This window comes from Euwallacea fornicatus, chromosome 25 (genome assembly GCF_040115645.1).
Source record: "Euwallacea fornicatus isolate EFF26 chromosome 25, ASM4011564v1, whole genome shotgun sequence".
NCBI lineage: Eukaryota > Metazoa > Arthropoda > Insecta > Coleoptera > Curculionidae > Euwallacea > Euwallacea fornicatus.
This window is the reverse complement of record NC_089565.1, coordinates 432,428-449,339: the sequence shown is the minus strand read 5'-3', so window position 1 is coordinate 449,339 and position 16,912 is coordinate 432,428. Positions and strand designations below refer to the sequence as shown.

General features: G+C 36.8%; 1 protein-coding gene across 2 annotated transcripts in view; it reads right to left on the bottom strand.

The window, feature by feature from the left end:
• Positions 1-296: 296 nt before the first annotated feature.
• Positions 297-16,912, bottom strand: part of Ltn1 (E3 ubiquitin-protein ligase listerin) — a 34,989-nt gene continuing 18,373 nt past the window's right edge. Inside the window, exons 15-19 of one of the 2 annotated variants that reach the window (XR_010733390.1) lie at positions 15,978-16,332; positions 13,326-13,514; positions 5,287-5,454; positions 5,109-5,223; positions 297-4,157 (exon numbers count right to left, since the gene is read on the bottom strand). Coding sequence is in view for 1 of the 2 variants with exons in the window: in XM_066296502.1 (XP_066152599.1) it covers positions 5,164-5,223; positions 5,287-5,454; positions 13,326-13,514; positions 15,978-16,332 (772 nt within the window). In the remaining variant the exon portion in view is untranslated. Of the gene's footprint in view, positions 5,224-5,286; positions 5,455-13,325; positions 13,515-15,977; positions 16,333-16,912 lie in introns of both variants that reach the window. The other variant, XM_066296502.1, reaches the window with a different exon arrangement.

The following is a 16,912-nucleotide window of genomic DNA, read 5'->3' as shown; positions in this document are numbered from 1 at the left end:
ACCATATAAAATATTTGAGAGACTGATTCTGCAAGGTAAAATGTTGAAAGAAACACAGTGAATTTTACATGAAATTTGTGTTCCCTTGATAAGAAAATCGAGGCAGTAAGGGCATGAAATTTTCAAATTGACGCTCTGTAAACAAAAGTAAATTATAATTATCCACCAATCTCATATAACTTGACTTATCACGATTTCTTCTATGGCCTACTTACGTACCGAGTTTCATCCGGGTCAGAATTTAAAAGGTTATTGAATTCGATCATCAATACTAGTAGAGATTAATTAAAAAACTATTACAAAATATATTATTTATTTAAACAAAAAAGTACAACAATAAACGTGAAATTTATAGTGTGGCTGCTGGCTAAAAGATATTTTTACGTAAAGTATTTCAGAAAAACTTCAAGCTAACACTAATTTATTATTTATAATATGTATAAAAAAATTGCAATGCATTTATTGCAGCGTACGCTACAACTTGCTTTACAAAACTGTTATATTCTTGACACCAAACAATCCAAAAAATGCCCAAAACAAAATAAAACATCCAGAGCGAAAACCAGAGAAGTTCGTTTTGAAATCGTTATATTGCCACAAGGACTTCAACATTTTGAATCCTATGCGAGCCGCTGCTAAAATTCTCATAAAATTTATATCAACCGTAATCAAAACGGCATGTGAAAGGAAAAAGATAATTTATTTACCTTGTACCTATAAATTTGAATTAAATTGTTAACCTATTACCCTGTTCTGATACTCATTTTGTTGCAAAATTTTTGATAAATACTCAATAATAAATACTTGCTTTTCCAGCAAATAGAATAAAGTAAAATACTGAATTTACAAACATGTTATTATTACCTCACCTTTGTTGCATGCAAAAATAGAAGAAATTTATTAAATGTACAGTATAAATTCGTATTTGCAAGTATAAACAAAAAATTAACAAGTTCGATTGTAAAAAAATTAAGTTAGAAATGATTATTTTTAAAACTAATAAATTGATAATCTAAATACTTCTTACTCTATAAACGCGTAATGGAATCCGCATAAAAATTTTATTATATAATATTAGATATATCATACTGCAAGAACTTCTACGAGCTATACCGGGTGATTTACATCACTGTTTAATTAGAAACTTTTGGACTCGTAGCTATTTATATTTTTTCATATTTTTTGGTTAAACTAATACAGATACACTCTATTTTTTAAAAATATTTTTAAAGTCACACTACTTCCGATTACATCTGAAGTCAATGTCAATTTTCTTATTTCAAATGGAACAATTGGTGTATTATTGCATTTTTGAAATCTAGGAATTAACCTGATTAAATTCTTATTAGATATCTCTATTCCTCAAATTAACCGTTTAGAAGATATTTTTATTCAAAAGAATTTTTTTTCTAAAGCACAATGTCTTCAAAATATGAAGCTGGACTTATGAAAATTTCTTGACATGTCAATCAGACATGGTAGATTAGTTAGAAGTTAACTAGAAAAGTTTCTATAAATATTATACAGGGTCCCCAAAAAATAATGTAAAATTTTCAAAATTACAAGCAAAAAAGCCCCTTATTTTGATAATAACACTCCGTATATTTTAACATGTCTAGAATCTAAATGTAATTCTGAATCGATTTTTATTAAGTGTCCCTATACCTAAAATTAACGCTTCTGCTATAATTTGCGATTTTTTAACATTAGACAATAATAATTCGAAATATCTTATTCGGCTTTCGAAAGAATATGGCGGCTTCTTGCTAAAACACATTAAATGTAATTATCAGTTTAATAAATTTGTTCAGCAGTTTAGAATCATTAAATTTAAAAATAATTACTCAATGAGTAATATTTTAAATTTATTCTTTATTTACGGAGAGTGTAACAAAGTTTTGGAGGAAATTTGCTGTGCGTATTTAACAAAAGACATCCGCATCTTCCGAAAATCACGAAGAACAAAGTTAGGAAATTGAAATTACATTTTTAAGACATGGAAAATTGCAACTAAAAATTCTTATTCTAGACCATTGGTTTAGGACATTTTAATGCAAATCCAAATTTTTCTCTTCAAACTGCTTCTAATGATTTAGGTTGGTACTCTTATTGATATTGATGATTGTAATTGTTTATCTCCAATTAACAATTTTTACAGATTTATCATATTCATCAATCTAGAGGATTCTAAAGATACATAAAATGCATCCTTATTCCTATAACATTTTACAGGCTTTTAGACATGAAGACAAAGTTAAAAGAATAGAATATGGTGAATTGGTGCTTGTTCATATTCAGGCAGGTCCCTCAATTTTATTAAATATAATATAGACAGATGAAGCAAAATTCACAAAAGGGGGGCTTATAAACAGAAGAAATCTTCATTATTGAATAAAAGAAAATCCTTGAATATTCAAAGAGGCCCGTCATCAAGATATTTTATTTATGACGAAATCTTAAACACTAAGATATTTAGATAACATTTAAACTTTTAACAACTTTTAAAAGGTATTGTCTCCAACTTTTTGGACACTTTATCTCTTAATATTCTGTAGACTATTTAATGCCAAATGGACAGTGCAATACCATTCTTTCCATGAAATTTATGAAGAGATGAATCAGACATTTGAAGACTGGTGAATCGGACAAAACGGACCATGGAAATAGCCGCCAAGATCACCCGACTTGACGCCCCTAAATTTCTTTTCATGGGGTCATGTAAAATCTGACGTTTATGAAGTTTCCATAGAAAGCAAAGCACATATTTGTGATTGAATTTGAGTAGTTTTTGAAGAATTTTACCCCGTTACAATTAATAAAGTGACTCAACATAAAATTAAAAAACTCATTTTTAAGTATTAAGAAGTTAATAGGGGTCACATAGAAAATTTGTATTAATTAAATTTTATTCCAATTTAAAATTTGACTCGAATTTCCTAAATTCGCGGTGTTTTTGTTACATTTTCCATGAATAAAGAATACATTTAAAATATGTATTACTATTATATAATAATTATTAAAGTTATTGATTTTAAACTGCTAAACAAATTTATTAAACTGACAATTACATTTAATGCGTTTTAGTAATAAACAGCCATATTCATTTCAAAGCAATCTGAGAAATTTCAAATTATTATTGTCTAATATCAAAAATCCAAAATTATAGCAAAAGCGTTAGTTTTATGTATAGTGACACTTAATAGAAATCGATTCAGAACTACATTTAGATCCTAAACATGTAAAAATATACGAAGAATGCCATTGATTTAAAATAAATTATTGTTTCGCTTTCAAAGTTCACTAAACTTGACATTATTTTTTGGAGATCCTGTATAAAATTTGTAAAAACTTTTCTAGTTAACCTAATTTACCATGTCAGGTTAACATGTCAATAAATTTTCATAACGCCAGCTTCAATAATAGCTGAGAATTTTACATTTTGAAGAAATGCCTTTTGGAATTATTTTTCTTTAAAATCAAAATATCTTCGAAACGATTATGTTTAGAATAGGAATATCTGATAAGAGTTTAGTCAGATTAATTCCTATGATCCAAATATGCAAAATTATACCAGTTGTTCCATTTGAAGTAAGGTAGTTGACCTTAACTTTCGGTATAATCGGAAATACTATGGCCTTCAAAATATTTAACAAAATAGAGTATCTATATTAGTTTAATCGCAAAATATAAAAAATTTAAAATGATTACAAGCCTAAAAGTTTCTAATGAAACAGTTACGTGAATCACTCTGTATAATAATTATGTACCAAAAAACAATGTCGCTTCTGTTTTCCTCCACCAATCCAAATCCTTCAAGAGTAAAAATCAGAATTTGAAACGGCCATAAAAAGTGAACTATCTCTTGATTATTGTAAAAGAGACAAAAGCAATCGTTTTTAATAACATATGAGAAACATAATTATTTTTGATTATAAAAAATCAAGAAATTGCAATTAATGTAGAGACACGATATTAAGGAGGGAAATACATATAGAAAAAAACTTTTTAAATCATTTTTTTCTTTCTGCGAAAACTGCGAAACTGTTTCGGTTCTTCTTCTGTATTATTTCTTGCTAAAAGTGCTATGGCATCAGATCAGCCGGAGCGTGGAAGTAGTGGAACCGTTTGAACCGGAAGAATACAACCATCCATCTCCTCTTCAGCAAGATATGTAAATTAACATTTTAACGATATATAAAGACTTGTCAAGAAAAGATTTGCTTGAAAGGTATTTAGAAAACTATTCGCAAAACGTCAATGAAAGTTTGAACCCTTAAATTTGGCGTTTCTTTCTTTAAAACTTTAAACGGGTTTTTCTCGAAATCCGAAATTTCGCGCGCGATACACGATAACTCGAAAAACTACTTGGCCAATTTCGTTCAAAATTTTGATAAAATTGTCTCATTGGTCTTCGCATGAACTTCTTGAATATTTCTTGTTTAAGGACTTAAAAAAATGATCAACAATAATTTCTTAAGAAAATATGACCTTTTTTTTAAACATTGCCTTTTTGGAATTTTCGGAATATTCAGAATTTTTAGGTTCATACAAAGTGTATTTCCATAAATTAATGATTTTTTTTTTTGGTATTTCTGCTACAGATGATTTTTGCCGACCTCCAGAGCGTACCGTAGATTTTTGAAACATATATTTTCAGTCGCCATTGTTTTATCATGAATGAGAACATATTAAAAAAAGTACTTTATAGTTATTTTAGCCAAACAATAACTACACAAAATTTCAAATCAGACGCAGTAATTTCCGAGAAAAAATTCTTAAAAACCGAATGTTCTATATGTATTTCCACTTTTAAAGATAAAAAATATATATAATAAGAAATTCTGTGAAACTTCAACTATCCTTGCCTCAAAAAAAGGTTTGGGATCTCTGGTCCCCATTTATTGATTCATAGAGCATAGCGTGCCCAGTTATATAGAAGGCGGTTATATTAGCTTTGTCGAAATACTTGCCATTTTCAAATCTTCCTTAATTCAATTATATGTTTAGAAAATATCTTAAAAGTTCACATTTCAAATTCTCCAGATAGACCTTTAATTCTTTAATTCATTAAATAATTTTGCAAAACAAAAATAAACACTCGAGCATACCATTTAACCAGCGGATATCAACCATAAGTTCCATTTAAACTTTGTGTGACAAAGTCTAGAACAAATTCCGACATATCGGACAACTGCTTTTATTGCTGGTGCTGAACCATTTGAACTGAAACAAATAAAAATATTGTTAATAATTTTCATCTAATATAGGTGTATCACTAAATCTTACCAAACATGGTGAGTGAAATTTCTTTTTACAAGTTCGGCAACTAACTTTGGGCAACTGATAGGACCCGGAATGTAACACTGCATAGCATATGCAACACTCCTCGATACCATCAAACTTTCTATCTAAATATGCATTCCAAAGAGAAAGTCCATCCCATAACTTCCCATTCTAAAATTTGAACAAAACCTAACTTTCATTTGTTTCATTTTAATTATTTTTCTTACATGTCTGTTAAGGGTGTTCCTTCGATAAATGAAACACGACAAAGACAATTTGTTTTATGTAAAAATGGACTGTATTGACTATGCACTTATCTTAAAAGAATGTAAGAATCTTGGTCTAAGTAACGAAGAATAGGGAGAATGCTTATTGGGCGGGTACACGATATGATGCGGATCACATCCCGTCACCGACGTAGCTTTCACCCGACGAGACCACAGGAAGAGCAGAAAAAAAAAAGAGGGCGAAAATTGCTCCGATTATCCCTTAAGTACTAACCCCGAAGAATTCCAACCAGGGGCGCACCACCACCAAGAACCATTATAAGCTATGGCTACAACGAATCCCATAACTCGTGGCCATCTGGGGAATATCTATACTAATCGCTTTTCTGGGAATATTGCGGGTCCAACAAATTGACCATCAAAGCAATAGTCCCTATAGAGAAAGATTCTTCGACTAGTAGCACATTCCCCAACCAAAGCGTATCCTTAGCTTTGGCCTGATGGGCCATGTGGTCTGGCACCCAGATGGTATTCTCCGAATAAGTATCGCAGTACATAGGCGTAACTTAAGGGAGTAAATGACAGTATACAATAAACCTAACATTAACAACAATAAAAAATAAATAGAAAACAAAAAACCAATAACTTAGAGTCCCTAACATGCCCCCGGCCTTGAAGCGCTTGCAGCGTCTTCAATGACAGTGTTCGTCGGCAGGGGACATATCTTGCTAAAAGAGCGCTTCAACAAACCACTAGAAGTTCTCAAAGTAGCCACACGATTCACTCCATCCTGGCCAGGGTGTACTGCAACTACTCGTCCCATGCGCCATTTGGAGGGAGGAAGGTTGTCCTCCTTGACAAGCACAAGTACCCCTTCCTGGACGTCCTGCTGACGTGCCTTCCACTTGACCCTCTGCTGCAGTTCGCTGACATATTCCTTGCTCCAACGCGTCCAAAAGTGCTGCTTGATTTGTTGGATCCTTTGGAATACCGACAACCGATTTGCAGGAATATGCTGTAGGTCTGGGTCGGGCAACTCCGTGAGACTTCTTCCGATCAGGAAGTGAGCGGGTGACAAGGGAGTTAAATCATTGGGATCTTGTGACAAGGGAGATAAAGGACGGGAATTAAGTATTGACTCAATTTGTGCTAGTAGCGTAATGAGATGTTCGAAGGTCAAGTTGGCATTTCCCGCTACTCGTTTTAGGTGGTGCTTTACCGACTTGACACCCGCCTCCCAAAGACCTCCAAAATGAGGCGATTGGGGGGGTATAAAGTGCCATTGCACCCCCTCCTGGGCATATGAATTGGCCAGTTTACTCGATTCTTTAATCAAGAAATGGCCGAGTTCTGCCAATTCTCGATTGGCGCCGACGAAATTCGTGCCGTTATCCGAGTAAACGTGGCTAGGTCGACCACGCCGAGCAACAAACCGACGAAAAGCAAGCAGGAACGACTCGCTGCTTAGATCGGACACCAATTCCAAGTGTAAAGCCTTCGTCGCAAAGCATATAAATACGCTTACATAGCACTTAGACAACCTTGCGCCGCGACCCCTTTTTTCCCGTATATTGAGTGGACCCATGTAGTCCACTCCCACAAATGCAAATACGCTCCCACCAGTTAAGCGACTTGGCGGGAGGTCACCCATAAGAGGCGCCAAATACTGAGGGTTGAATCGCGAGCAGGTAACGCAATTCCTTACAATGGCCCTAATCAAATTGCGCGCCGCGACAACCCAGTATTTTTCTCTTAGGGATGCGAGCAATAGCTGAGGGCCGGCATGCATCAATCTCCTATGCTCATGTTCGCACAACATCCGCGTCAAACGATGTTTTGGAGACAAAAGCATAGGATGTTTCTTATTGAATTGATAAGCCGAGTTTCGCAACCTTCCCCCTACCCTCATTATGCCCTCACCATCTAGAAAGGGACTCAAACTTAACAACTTATCCTTAGGGTGCAAGGCGACACCCCTGCTGAGGCAATCGAGCTCGACTGGAAAGCTACTTCTTTGCGCAGTCTTGACCAACATTTTGATTGCCTCATTTAATTCCGAACTAGATAATGGCGTGCTGACGATGACCCCTTTCGATAACCTTAATCGACAATTGCCAACGAATCGAAGGACGTATGCTACGATGCGACTCAATCGATTGAAGTCAGAGTAGCGCTCGAAGAAATAGTCCCCTATGGCGACAAAAACAACAACTCTCTTTGGAACGCGGACCTCGGGCACCTCCTTAGGTCCTTCAGACACACTAGGCCAATGACTTTCCCTGGACTGAAGAAAGGAAGGGCCATACCACCAAAGACTAGACTCCATGAGTTCACTGGGAAAGACCCCCCTCGATACCAAGTCGGCCGGGTTTTCCCTAGTGGGGACGTGACGCCACTCACAATCCATTGTAAGCGTTTGGATTTGTGCTATCCGCGCGCTTACGAAGACCTTTAGGTTGCTGGGAGACATTTTTAGCCAACTCAAGACGATGGTTGAGTCTGACCAGCACACCTGCCTAACAAATTGCAATCTAGAGGCCGCCCTTACCTTGCTTATAAGTTTGGCCATGACCAATGCACCGCATAGCTCCAAACGAGGGATAGTCAGGGATTTCAAAGGACTCACCCTGCTTTTGGCGCATAATAACCTCACGGTTATATCGCCGTTTCGATCGATCGATCTGACGTAGACGGCTCCACCATAAGCGTCCTCACTAGCGTCAGAAAAACCGTGCAACTCATGGCACAAAGCATCCACGCATGCAATGTGGCGATCAATGTGAGTTCCATTGAGATTCGGCAACTCACTTCGGAATTTTGTCCAGGCTGTATGCAAATGGGCAGGGACTGATTCATCCCACGACAACCCTTCTTGCCAAAGCCTTTGGATTAGGATTTTTGCGATGATTACAGCCGGACATAGAAGACCCAAGGGGTCGAAGACTTGCGATATACCTGACAAGATGGTGCGCTTTGTCACTTTCACGTTCGTGTCAAAGGCCTGAATTTTGTACGACAAAACGTCTGACGAACAATGCCAAGTTAAACCCAAAATCTTAGCCCTTTCGTCCCCGTGAAAATCTAGCACCTGAAAATCCTCGTTTCCTTGACTCACCGCACGCAATATAGCGGGTTCGTTGGAAAGCCATTTCCGCAATTTGAAACCACCCCCTGCCAATGCAGCGGAAACTCTATGACACATTCTAATTCCTTCCTCAACCGAATTTATTGAGTGAAGGAAGTCGTCAACATAGAATGACGATTTTATCACCGAGGCTACATCAAGTTCACTCTCCTGTGCTACTTGATGTAGACACCTTACGGCTAAAAAGCTGGCACTAGCTTGCCCGTATGTGACGGTGTTCAATTCAAAAACCTCGATAGGATCTGAGGGCGATTCCCTCCAAAATATCCGTTGCAAAGACCGTTGTTTAGGCTCCACAAATACTTGCCTATACATCTTGGCGATATCCGCCGAAACCACAAATCGGAACTCGCGAAAACGAATCAAAATATCAAATAAGTCCGATTGGATCACGGGACCGACCATTTGCAAATCGTTCAGGGATTTCCCTGTTGAAGATGGCATACTACAATCAAATACGACCCTCAATTTAGTGGTGCAACTTTCTGTTTTAATAACAGGGTGATGAGGCATATAGTAGGAGACGCGATCATCCTCATCAAGCACCCTAGTCATGTGCCCAAGACTCGAATATTCCCGCATGAAACTGCAATATTCTTCCCTCAAAGCTGAATCCCGGCTGAGCTTACGTTCTAGCGAAAGGAACCTATGGAGAGCTTTCGTCTTTGAATTCCCCAAGTCAGCGACGGGATGCTTTAAAGGGATGGCAACCATGAAACGGCCGTCGACCGAACGCCTATGCGTTCTTTGAAAATGCTCCTCACATTCGAGCTCCTCAGCCGACCAGGCCTTGGTCTCAGAGAAATTATCTTCGACCTCCCAAAATTTTTTCAAATCAAAGTCAATGTTTGAGCCACTTGGCCGCGAATTTGTACTCAAATTGCAAATGGAGTTGATGCTACCGGGATTCGCCATTGATCCGGAGACAATCCATCCGAATCTGGTTTTCTGCAAGATGGGATTGTGCGGTCCAAGACTAATTTGACCGACACACAACAACCCATAAAACAATTCGCTGCCAATCAGAAGATCTATAGGGCCAGGTTTGCTAAATTCCGGATCTGCCAACGTGATGTTGGATGGAATATTTAGCCGACTAATATTCACAGGAGCACCAGGAATGAAGCCGGTGATCCTGGGCAAAACTAAACACTTTAAGGAAGACTTATAGCCACTGTGTCGCGCACACACCTCGATGTGGCAACAGTGTTTCACCTCTGACGCCTTAGATCCCAATCCCCCGACTATTACTTCGAAATCGTCCAATTTTGTCTTCAGCCTCTTGCATAATGAAGAGGTAATGAAGTTTGACTGACTTCCCGAATCTAAAAGTGCGCGCACCTTTAAGCGCTTACCCTCGGCACTGACAACGTCAACTAGAACGGTGGATAGGAAGACATGATTATCCGAACTAAGTGAAGACAACGAAACCTGATGCTCCAAACTCTCCACTGGTTTGGGGGCATCGTCTTGCACCCTGACGGGTTCAAAGTGCAACAAGGTGTGGTGTTTAGCCGGGCACTTGCTGCAATTTCTCAAGCGACAATCCTTTACAGAGTGACCCGGCTTCAAGCAATTGAAACACACCTTGAGTTGCTTGACCTTGCCGAATCGTTCGTTGGGGGACATAGCCAAAAAACTTGGGCACTTAACTAATGAGTGTTTGGCTTTACACACTCCACAAGAAATATCGCTCCCAACGAAGGTTTTGGCGCTCGTCTTATTAGGTTTGAGTCCTACATTTCGTTCTGGTTTACTATTATTGCCCCTCTGACGATCGATAGCTTCGAGCATGTCCGCCCTGGCGCTCAAAAACTCTCTCAAAGAGTCCCATGAGGGGACATCTTTGTGGGTGCTCTTCGCCTCCTCCCATTGCCTTTCCGTCACGGGGTCCAGCTTTGTGCTTATGAGGTAGGCTACCAGAACACCCCAATTTTCGGGTTTTTGACCCAGAGCAGTCAGCGCAATTAAGCTCTTACTCACGCTGTCAATTAAACTCCTCAATTTAGGAGCCGATTCTCTATGCATCGATTCCACTTCAACTAGAGTTTTCAAATGGATGTGCACGAGCACCCGCTTATTATCATATCGCTCACTCAAGGTTGTCCAGGCGATATCATAGTTGCCCTCTGATAATTCAAGAGTTCCCAAAACCCGAGACGCTGCGTCACGCAGCGACGCCCGCAAGTAATGAAACTTTTGAATGCGACTCAGCCTATCGTTGTTATGTATTAGACTAAGGTATAGATCTCTGAACCCAAGCCAATCTTTGAAATCGCCAGAGAAAGTTGGCAATGAGATGACCGGCAATTTGATATTGTCTAAAGGGCTGGGAGATTCCGCCCCCTGCGAGGTGCCGCCTGCAGTGGACGCATCAACCCTATTGAATTTTTGCAGTAAACCCTTTCCTTTGGCCTTAAGTTCAAAGTATCTATTCTCAAAGTCGTCCCGCTCAGCTAATTCGTCGTCGTAATCGTCAGCATGCAGCTCCAACTCACTTTGGATAGTTCCAAACCTCTCGAAAGTACCTTCCAATTTGTCGAGTCTCTCAATTATCTGCCCTATTTTTTCGGCACCTAGACCGCTACTTACATCTAACCTTTCGAGAAATTTGCTGAACATAGTGAGTTGGGCTTTGCACGTTCTCCTAGCCACGTTTAACCCTTTTAGCTCCCCAGCAGATGCCATGATCACAAAATCTCGATACACGCGTCTACCAGGTACGATCTGCTCTAATGCAGGAGCTCACAACAACGGCACGCAATTTGTAGCCACGCCAAGCTTTGTAATATGCGGCTACAAGTCACCGTGTGCGCAAAGGTAAAGGTTAAGCAGTACGGCACACAATTTGTAACCACGCCAAGTCTATATAGAATATGCGGTTACAAAACGCCAACTTTACGATACGAATGATCTAATCACTAGCAAATAGCACAAACGAAAGCAATACGGTTCAAAGGCAATAGGACAAGGACTTACCCACTTCCCAAACAAAGCTCCCTGGCTTCCACGATGATCCGGAATCACCAATCTTTCTTCTTACTTAGCCCCAGACGAACAGCGATTTTGTTTGTTGTTCTGGCACGTGAAGCAACTTCTATCACGCCTACAGAGCAACTTCTCGGTTTTGCACGCGAACAACTTCTATCGCGACACAAACACCGACCGAATGATTTTCCACAAGCCCGAATCCGGCTCGAAGGACCAAAATGTTAAGGGTGTTCCTTCGATAAATGAAACACGACAAAGACAATTTGTTTTATGTAAAAATGGACTGTATTGACTATGCACTTATCTTAAAAGAATGTAAGAATCTTGGTCTAAGTAACGAAGAATAGGGAGAATGCTTATTGGGCGGGTACACGATATGATGCGGATCACATCCCGTCACCGACGTAGCTTTCACCCGACGAGACCACAGGAAGAGCAGAAAAAAAAAGAGGGCGAAAATTGCTCCGATTATCCCTTAAGTACTAACCCCGAAGAATTCCAACCAGGGGCGCACCACCACCAAGAACCATTATAAGCTATGGCTACAACGAATCCCATAACTCGTGGCCATCTGGGGAATATCTATACTAATCGCTTTTCTGGGAATATTGCGGGTCCAACAAATTGACCATCAAAGCAATAGTCCCTATAGAGAAAGATTCTTCGACTAGTAGCACATTCCCCAACCAAAGCGTATCCTTAGCTTTGGCCTGATGGGCCATGTGGTCTGGCACCCAGATGGTATTCTCCGAATAAGTATCGCAGTACATAGGCGTAACTTAAGGGAGTAAATGACAGTATACAATAAACCTAACATTAACAACAATAAAAAATAAATAGAAAACAAAAAACCAATAACTTAGAGTCCCTAACAATGTCTCAAGTACGAAAAAACAAAAATTGTCCGTAATTTTTACATGTAACGTCAACGTTTTATGCAATATATACAGTCAACGAACTACGGCTTATTATAGATACTGTAACTTTTAGAACAGCCCTAACCCGGCTTTATACAATAGGCAATGGATTTGGCTTTGACGCCAGCTCCGACCGTATTTGTAGCATAGCTTAACAGTCGAAATTATAATCTCGAAGTCGGATTTGGTGGTGTGATGTAGGCTATGTTTGATTATTTACCCATTATGCCTACAACTTTTCGGGATTAGCCGAAGGAGGATATCTTTCTATTTTTGTTTGTCGAGAATATTTTAAATTCCTTTTCGAAACGAAAATTGAATTTAGCTAGAAAAGTATATATTCATATTTGACATTTCTTCAAAAATCAAAACGCCATCCCGTGTCGTTAACGATTGATTCTATTGGACGACGATGCCATGCTACAGTTTTGCTACAAGTACCAACGTCGAAACAATACAGTTGGTTTATCTTCAACGACGGCTGTAATTAGTTAAAAATAGATATAGAATATGCTTCTCATATAATAAAAATATAAAATATGTAGAATCGCGAACCAAATCCAAAAATTTTATAATATCCTTGTTATCTTATTTGAAATAAGAAAGTGTTCATATTTGGAAAAAAAAAGAGTAACTGTTAAGTCAGCCCTTGATTTTCGACTTTTTTCTCCAAAATTAAATTTTATTAAATATTAAATTTTGTAGTGTTCTAAGAAAATAATCAGGTGTAATACAGAATATTTTTCTAAGTTTAAACCTTACCTGATGAAGAACGCATTTCTTGAATTGAAGCAACCATTGCTTTTGAGTAGACCCACTTAGTTGTCGATTACATGCAATTTCAGGACTCCCTAGCGGATAGTTTAATGGTAAACTTATCGCCAACTCCATTTGAATCTCGTCCACTGTATATATAGCTTGAATCTCCCTTACACTAGGCAATATTTTTACCTATAAATATAATACAATGTGAAATAAGAACCCTTCTAGACAAAAGCATAAAAATGTAATACAGCAGATTCTGGTTATAGAGAAACTCAATTTGACACAACGAAAAATTTTCAATAAGACCAATGTAAGTTTACACTGTTATAACGAACTTTTTAACAGCATTCGTAAAACAGTAGGCGCTGTATCGACATCTAGTGAAGAGAATTAGAACTTTATTTGTATTGTACTTGTCTTGTTCATTACAGATAGCCACAGGCACATTTCGGTAATTTCCCGACATATGCCTTATATCGCTTACCCCGCATTTAATCTTTCAGATCATATTTCTGATTATACGAGTTGAATTTCGTTAGTGCGGGAGTGTTGAAAATGGACAAACAAAAACGTAAAGCACATCTTTAAAAGAGAAATATAAAATAATACAAAAAAATTACAAATGGTGTCAAACAAAGTGATATTTGTGAAAATATGGAACTTTTAAAATAAACAGTTGGTTCTATTTGGAAACAACGTGATGTGATTACATTGTCCATCGCCAAAATGGATCCTAAGCTCCAGAAACTAAAAAAATATCGTCATGAGGAAGTGGATAAGGGTCTGCTATTGTGGTTTAATGAAAAAAGACATGAAAATGTGACTATAACAGGTCATGTTCTTCAGGAAAAAGCCAATAAAATGGAGCAGCAAATCGAAACTAGTAATTTTTCATGTTCCAAAAGTTGGATAGAACGATTTAAGAAACGTCATGGTGTTACCGTTGGTAAAATTGTTGGAGAATCTGCTGCAGTTAACATGAATGTAGTTAGTGAATGGTTAATTGATGTGCGGCCAAACATTCAACGAGGCTATGAATCAGATGATATATTTAATGCCGATGAAAGAGGCCTCTTTTTCAAATTAACTCCTGACAAAACCTTGAGGTTTGTGGGTGAATCATGGTCTGGTGGAAAATTATCGAAAGATCAAATTACCATTCTAGTAACCGCAAATATGTCTGGAACCGAAAAAAGGAAATTATTTATTATTGGTAAAACCGCTAGACTTAGATGTTTTAAAAACAAACAATTACCCATAAAATATAAGTTCAACGGTAAAGCCTCGATGACATAAGAAATTTTTGCTAATGAACTTCAAGAATGGGATAACGAACTAAACTGAAACAATAGAAAAATTGTGCTACTAGTTGGTAACTGCCCAGTTCACTCTAAGGTAGATCTCAGATTCCTAAAATTGGTTTTTATGCCGCCCAATACAAGTTCAAAACTTCAGCCAATGGACCAGGGGGTTATTCATTCATTGAAAAGTTATTATAGAAAAATTCTCTTGATGAAATTAATCGAAGCAATGGATGATGGTAGAAAGGTTTCAGTCAATCTAGATCTAGATCTTCTAGATGCTGTGAATTTTATTCATATAGCTTGGCAGCAAGTCACTGCTAAAACCACATCCAATTGTTTTAAGCATGGCGGATTTTGTAAAAATGAAAGTGAATTTGAAGCAGATGATCATCTTCCACTTTCGAAATGGTTAGAGAAGCACGCAGACGATCCCGATTATGTTCTCGATAGTGAAGTACAACACTCACTAGAAAGTGAAAAATTTGAAAATTTCAATTTTGAAGAATATATAAAAATTGATAATGGCATAGTAGCCAGAGAAATTTTGACTAATGAAAAAATTATGGAATTACTTTCTTCAGAGCAAATTCTAAGTGATGTAGAAGAAACTATTAACGATTCTGATGAAGATACTATCTATTCTATTCCTTCTCTTCGTGAAACGGTCCAAAAAATGTCAGAAATTAAGTTTTCTAGAATCTCAATTTATTCCATAAGAAATATGGAATAATTTTTGCAATGTTTAAAATTGTTTAACTAAAGATTAATGTTTATGAGTTAAGTTTATTTAAAGAATAAAAGATTCAAATTTGTAGCTTTTTTTTGTTAACCGGGTACAACGAACGCCAATAGTTGCATTTTTTTGGTTATAACCGAAATCTACTGTATTTGTTTTCGCTGATATTTCAAGATTACTTCTAAGCTCCAGCTATTTTTTTTTAGATTTAATACCAACTTTTCAAGTAGAGTGACAGAAATTGATGAGATTATTTTCTGCCGCAACAGCGACTAATATGGCTGATATTAGCTAAAAACTTATTTTGTCTTATAAAAAACGTTTTTTTAGGAAAAACCCATATTGTGTACCTATTAAGAAATATAATATACTCTCCGCCGACGATGCAAACTGAAAAAACAGCAGAAGCCAAAAATAAATTAATCGCACGGGGTGTGGTAATATACCATTTACCGTACTCAAATCAATGCGGTAAATACTAACATTCCAATTGTAGATACAATTACTTAATTATCAACGAATCTTAATGGGCGTTATAAAAATATCAACGGATATTGATCAATTATATAAAAATATTTTAAACTAAGGAAAATATTAAAATACACAAACCTTCAAATTTTTGAAACTACTTTGATGTTTTACCACATTGTTCAATTCCATTTTACATAAAATTGGCGAAACGTGCAACACTGTGATTTTTTCCACTATCTGCGATGTTCTGACGTCTAGAACTGTCCACCATTGTCTTATTAAAGCGGGGAATTGCTCGAGAGATGATTTAAACAGGTAGCAAGCGAAATGCTCGATGGTGACGCTTCCACAAAATCCACCGAAACCCACCATACTCAGTGGATTATCTAGAAAGTTGTTTGTATTTGTGTCGCTACTCTCTTCTTTTAGAAGAGACCCCACTGGTATCAGTTTGAAAAGATTTGCTAGAAGTTCGTGAAGAAGGGAACCACTTCTGAAATATATATATTCTTATTTGTTTACTTACCATATTTTTTTTTGCGTTAATATTTTATTAAAGTTTAAATGTGATCTGTCATTTTATTGCATTAACCAAGAAAATATTATTCAAAATTTGCTTTCTATTCAATATAAACACATACATATACAGTGTGGTAACCTTAACTAGAATAAATTCGATATCTACATGGCAAGTAGATGTAATGGCGATAGCTACATGACATACTTTAGAAAATGTGAGAGATAAGTTTTACTACCGTGTAGGGGTGCGCCAAGAAGTCAACAGTGAATATTTTGAGCAATGCTAAATTTAAGGAAATAATAATTTGTTTGTTTAAAATTTTGTTTATTTTTAGTATTATTTTGCTCTATGATGAAAAATAATGTTAAATAAAATCAGGCTGAAAAGATCTTTAAAATGACGTGTCACTTGAACCTCCTTTCTATTTAAACTTTTAAGAATAAGTATCACTAAAAAGTGTATTGGGTAAAATAAAAATCAACAAATTTAAGCAATTTTGCTAAAAATCAAATGCTTTGTAGATACCGAATTTATTCAAATTAAAGTTACCACA